Below are 6,712 nucleotides of genomic sequence, written 5' to 3'. Positions count from 1 at the left end.
AAGAGGACTCAATCCTTTAACTCTATACAAAGGCAGATCATCCTCTCTGAGCACCGTTCCAATGCCACAAAGGAATCAGAGTCTTTCCAGTATCCTCACCTAGATGCCCAAACATCAGCCCAGCACTCCTATTTTTTCCCCACAATAATAGAAGCAAGGGAAGGTAGAGAGAATTGAAGCAACTAGCAAGGATTATTGGACCAAATGTATAGTTGGGACAGCTGTTGGAGAAGCTTTCAGGCATCAAGTGCCCATGGAGAAAGGGAGAAATGAGTATTTTCCAAGTATAAGACCTATGCATCCTTTTTTCATAATGTACTACAGTGAGAGGTAAGTAAAAAAAAAAAAAAAAGGAACATAATTCTCAATTCAGCAAGATGCATGAAAACCCTGATGGATGAGTAGAACACAGTAGCAAAGAAGCTAATAAAAATACTTTCAACAAACCTCAAGAGGAAAAATTAAAGCACCAAAAGCTAAGGCTAAGGTCTGCTTTGAAGGATGGTGGCAGACAAATATTTCAGAAAGTTAAACAGAAACAACAGGATAATTTCCAATTGCACAAGAAACAAATGTATATGCCCCCAACTTATGGGGCAGGGGGGAAGGGGGAGTAGGCTTTATGCTACTCTATCCTAACCTATCAGCAACACGAGTCTTGGCTATAACCACCTGCACAGATGCTGCCTAACTAGGGGCGAAGGATAAAATCCTAGACACAGGCACCTGTCCACATTTCCTGTGGCCTATACATCTTCTTGCAGCACATCTGGACCAAAACATGTTGCCATACAAGACAGAAATCCAGGATACATATATTTTCATTCCATCTACATGTACATGTATCGTAAGTAAGTCTTGGCATGAAAATCCACAGCAATAGTAGCAATTAAAATCCAAAGTGAATCACAGCCCAGGTTCAAAAGTATCAATTGATCATCTCAACCCAATATAGATCACAGTTCATAGTCCTGGGTTTCTGTGGATTAAACTACAACTGCAGAGGTCCAGCAAGGTACTTTAAAAGAGCTTGGGAAAGCATTGCTTGCCTTTCATTTATCCAAAGGGGGAAAAAATACAACCAAACACAAAAATGTCTTTTATCATACTTATTTTGGAGTGGAAAGAATTTGTTTGCATAAGCACAACTTACCCTTTTTAGGATAATTCAGCTTTTTAGTAGATATGAAAAAAATTGTAAGAACTGATAATTGATTCTGAGTATTCTATATATTTAATTATTTTGCTTACCTACCTCAAGATGCTAATCTGAATAGAAAAAAATGTTGTCAATTAAAATGTAATTTAAATGTAAAGTCCAACTTTTAAAAGAAAATCGGAAGTACCACATCAAAATAACTGAAGAAAAAGCCTCAAGGCTTTACCAAGATATTTTGATGCAATATTTTTAAACTCAAGTTATAAAATACTAAGATAATTACAAATCTCAGAAAAAGGGTGATGCCATTACCTGAACCAGTATGAAGTCTATTTAAGAATGACATCCTGTTTATCAGCTTAATGTGAGAACCTGATATACTACAAAAAGAGTTTGTTATGCAGGAAATCATATTGGTGCCTCACCAGGCATTAAAAACAGTATCATAAAAAAAGAACCAAGACAGTATTACATGATTACTGGAATTACTACCTATCTGGATGCACACTTTCTAATGGATGCCTAAGCACCATTTGTTATGAATTCTGCACCATTTGAGATTTTCATGGGGCACATTTGGCCCATGGGCTATGCTATGGTCACCTCTTGTAAGTAACTATTTTGATATGTATTCAAGGACTAAATACAACTGCTCTGTTATGTTCCACACAGCAGAGAGAGGTTAAAGTATGCTTAGTTCTGAAACTGATGCTAAGCTACTGAGAATGGCTTTTAAACAAGTTGGTAAATAAAGAGACTTCTTTAAGAATCAGGAATTGTGTTGCCCTGCCCTCGTCTTAAATAGCCATCCAAGAACAAGAATCCCCAGCTGACTCAAGCTAACATTTGTTTACATATGTCTGCTTCACCAAGTTTTACTATGTGCACCCATTCATGAAGACCTGAGTTACAGGACAGTACTGACCACCCTGCTGTAGATACCGTAGGACCAGATAGATCACCTTCAATAACATATTACTGACCAGAGTTAAACCTAGCTGAAACTAACTAAAACAAAATGAAGGAAAAGGTAGAGCAGCAAAGTAGTGAGGGGAGACAGTTTCACAGTAACCATGGTCAAGACAGCTAGGAGGCTCCAGGTGAGGAAAAACAAACTACACATTTGCTCCTCTCAGTAGCCAGAGAGGCTTCAAATTAGTCAGACACCTTGTAACACAAGACTGAAAATTAAGTCCCCCCAAACAGACACAGTACCTCATTAAGACTTCCAACACCCTGTTCTTTCCCAGCAGCTAGAAGTACAGGGATTGGCTCCCCACTTGGTTTTACTTGTGAAAGGAATTTGTCCTCACAGTTTACATCTGCTTAGGGCTATCAGGTTTATTCTTCTGGTATTAGGGTTTGGCAATGCTATGAGATACCCATGTCTGGAAGGCATGGATGAAGATGGCTGCAAAAGGTTGAAGGAATGTCAGAAAAAGTATTATAGTATAGACAAAGATTTAGGAATAGAAAGTATACGAGAAGTATCACTGGGAAATATGAGAACAGGCACAAAACATGGAGAAAGGAAAAAAACAGCAAGGATACAAACACTGAAGAAAATTCAGCATAAACTATGATTCTGTCATAGGAATAAAAAGAAGTGGAGAAGACAAGTAAGAACGGACAGTGCAAACAAAAGCAAGGGATGCAAGATGTAGGGTTAATAAAATACAACAAGAAGTATACAATTTTGCCAATGTTTACTGAATACTATTTTTCACCTAAAATTGTTCAACTACTTATCCTCAAGAAGTTTTAGTAGTGAAGAGATTTATCAAATTTATTCAAGGACTTGTTTTCCCACTCTTCTGACCAGCCCTGGATATAAATGTTATGCTAATATAAAGAAACTGAGGATGTTAAAATGAAATGTAGTAAAAACAGTTAGTTAACCAAATTCTGTTAAACAACAGGAGTTGCATTCAAAGAGATGGAAACACACCCTTTAAGATGACATGGGTATTTTTCATCCTGGCTAACAGGCTTATCCCTTAAGCTGACAAGCGTCAGGAATGTTTTTCAAAGGCTGACAATTGATAAATACAGCTACTTACCTACTATCAGTGTCCAGACCTACAAAATCCTTCTTTTCAAAAGGTACACACAGAAGAGGGATCTTGTCTCCAGACTTATCGGTGGCCCTATCAAGCCGCTTGGATTCCAATACAATGAAGAGAGATTCAATAAAATCTTCTATTCTCTTCTCCACAGTTTCACAGTCATCATAACTAGGGTAAAATGCCACATCTGTGCGGGACTGCTCTGCAATCTCTCCCTGAAGCCCAAAGACAAACAGTCTGGAGTCATAGAGTGTAGAACCGTATATTTCCTTCTGAAGATGGAATTTTTCAAAAGTCTGAGGCCAATCCATTGCTGAACAACAGTCTGTTATGGTTATGAGCCCAACAACTTTCCGATGCGTCTGAAAATCCCCCCATTCATTGTTCTCCGGAGGGTAGTGATGCCGATAGCGGATATACAACACACGCTGGGAGTCACGGACATTAATCTGATTCACTGATGATATTCGTTTGTAGATCTGGAAAAAGTTCTCCTCTGGAACAATCCCAACTGGCTGGACCACAACCAGGAGAGTCTGATGGTCTTCAGCACACTGCATATAGTCTGGGACACTCATTTTGCATCAACTGCAGTCTAGTAAAAAGAAGAAACAATTTAATTTTAATTTTACGCAGCACCAAATAATGCTAAAGAGTCAGGTCCCACATGAGGAACCTGAAATCTAAAGGCTCAATACTACAAATCCATTCAGCTACCCCACTTCACCCAAATAAGAATCGGTAAATGAGATGTACAGCTAAATTGATACATAATCCCCAATTTACATCCTTTTTCCTGCTAAGCATTCCTCACCCAGTCCATTGCCTAACCTTACAAATACCTGTGTAGACGCTCAATTTAAACCTTGTAATTAGCTCCATTAACTTCAGCTGGGTTCACGCATACGCGCAAAGTAGGACAAATGCATTAACATTTGCAAGCTCTGGGCCTTCACCCATGCAAGCAGACCCATTAGCAAGAAAAACATGCATGACTCTGGGCTGTTTTCTGTTCCATAAGTTACCCTGCTGGTAGTACGCCGAGCAGATAGTAGCTGAATGCCCAACTGAATGCACCCTCAGCAAGTTTATTCCAGTACAATTTGAAAATGGTAGAGAGATCAAACCTGAAAAAGGAGTTTAATAGTGGAAATACTAATATAGTACATACCTTCTTATGCAGCTTGCCTATTTATATACTCTAATACCCCAATTTTTTTAGTACTTGGGGGCTGGCTAAAAGCTAACAGGTACTTTAAATCTGTACATTTTCTCATCTGCTGCGAACACCTAATGCTTAACTTGTAATGATGTGGAGATAAAGCAGCTGTTTTCATATGCTGTGGCTTTTTCCCCACAGCAGTACAAGTTAAACCACCACTATTAGGGTGCCAACAAACTGCTTCATTTTGCTTATTCTGTAGCAGTCTCTGGCTAACTATTGGGAAAGTTAAACTAAATAAAATGCAGGGGGGTCTGTGACATACTGGTGCAGGCAACGCAATGTTGTAAAGAACTAAATACAATAAGGCCAGAAGAGTTCACAAAGAGAATTAAATGATGTAGGAAACAATAGCCATGCCAGGAGTTGGTGACAACAGGGAAATACATCCCAGTTCAGTAATTCACAATGCTTTAAACAGCTCTAAAAAACAAAATTCTGCAGCTACTAAAATGCCTCAACTTTATTTCCAAAGAAAAATCAAATATATTGTTAATTCATGTGGTTACTCTTTAAAACATCTAGGAAAACTGTAATAATTTCAGAAAACTATTTATTTTACATTAATATTATTTAATATTCATATTTTAGTAGCACCTACTACTAGCACCCTGTTGTGCTAGCTGCTATTCAGATGCACACAGGACTGACCCATACAAGCGTATCAGTGTCAAAGCCAAACAAAGAAGGAATGAAGGCAATCAGGTATTCGCAGAGCAATCACTGTTAGTGCATGAGAGCACTTAAGCGCATTTCAGCACAAATGTTTCTCTAAAACATAAAATCTAAGTTTCAGCTTTGTTATTTTATTAAGCTATTGTAAAGTTTCTAAACAATGCATCTTAATAATCTTAAAGTATGTTTAGACAAAAACAAATTAACACCTTAGACTAGGGCAGTAGTTTCCAACCTTTTTAGATTCAAAGCATGCCTCCGAAAATGCCAGAGCTCTTAGTTATCACCAGTTGTTTGACCACAACAAAATAATAAAGCAATTCTTCTGTTGCAAAGAACTCAGAAAAGCCACAACAGGCCATAACGTTTGTGAGATTAAGGATTCCTATTTGAAATCACTGGGTTTATCTTGGGAATCATGCTTGCACAACTAATAATGCCACCAGTGTGTGGCACCCTTGAAGGCATTCTCAAGGGACCTCAGGGTGCCATGGCACCCTAGCTGAGAATCAGTGAACTAGAGATGCATCCTACTAAGCATTTACAGCTGGGAATAAGTGGAAAACAGAAACACTCTTAAGGCAGTTACTTTTGCAGAATGGTGTGTTTTGTTCCATCTCATCTTAATTTGGTAGAAGCCCTCATCTCCCAAATGAATATCAAAGACCCACAACAGGAGTTAAGGGCCGTATAGGTTCATCCTTAGAATGCTTGGAGAGGGAAAAGCAGAGAAGAGACTTCCACTAACCAACAGTACCTGACTTCTATCATTCAGCAGAACAATCCAGATCCCGATGCTCCAACCACAAGACGCAGGAAAATAGCCAGCTTTGTTTTATCATAAGAGTGGCATTTTGAGAAACTACTTTCTGAATTTTAGAAGTTTAGGGTCCCTCACCAAGTTTTGAGAAAGATGTTGGCTCCCTGTTGAACATGCATTAGAGATGTTACCGGTAGTCAGCTTCTATCAGCTGTTACAAAACAGCACAATACCATCACCTGTCACAGTATATCTGCATCTAGAGTTAAATGACACAGGATGCCTCACTTGAGAAACACCATTCATTCCTGCCTGTGGCAGGGGGTCAGGCTAGATGGTCTGTTCAGGTCCCTCCTAACCCTAGCTACTATGAAATAGGCCCCCCATTCCAGCTGGGTTGGGCATGTCGCAAAAACCATTCATACCTGTTCTCAGGAAGAGTAAAAAGGCACCAAATCAGAACAGCAGCATGTACGCAGCTGTAAATGGTCCGGCAAGATGCACTGTAGGGGAGACCCAGACCAGGAACCTCCATTTCAGGATGGAGGGCAATCTGGACTGAGTGGAAGCAGGGCACAGGGGCAAGGCAGCTTGTTACCACTTCCTCTCTACTCCAGCATTTCAACTTCTCCCACGGTGGAATACTCTACAACTGACAGGGGGGGCACCTTAGGGCCCTGCTACACATTCAAATTAAAGCTGGATAAAAAACAGCTATGGAGTTGTTACACATTTTCAAGCACCAACTTTATAGCTGGTTTGATCTTTTTCATAGATTCATAGATGTTAGGGTCGGAAGGGACCTCAATAGATCATCGAGTCCGACCCCC

The 6,712-nt window shown here is 39.5% G+C and overlaps 1 protein-coding gene across 1 annotated transcript in view; it reads right to left on the bottom strand.

Moving 5' to 3' along the window:
* Positions 1-6,712, bottom strand: part of TRAPPC9 (trafficking protein particle complex 9) — an 843,209-nt gene that overhangs the window by 834,852 nt on the left and 1,645 nt on the right. Inside the window, 1 exon segment of the mRNA XM_025214635.1 lies at positions 3,220-3,820. Coding sequence (XP_025070420.1) covers positions 3,220-3,803 — 584 coding nt within the window. The 5' untranslated portion in view covers positions 3,804-3,820.

The sequence above is a fragment of the Alligator sinensis genome, unplaced genomic scaffold, assembly GCF_000455745.1.
Source record: "Alligator sinensis unplaced genomic scaffold, ASM45574v1 scaffold721_1, whole genome shotgun sequence".
Taxonomy (NCBI): Eukaryota; Metazoa; Chordata; order Crocodylia; family Alligatoridae; genus Alligator; species Alligator sinensis.
This window is presented reverse-complemented; position numbering and strand designations above follow the sequence as displayed.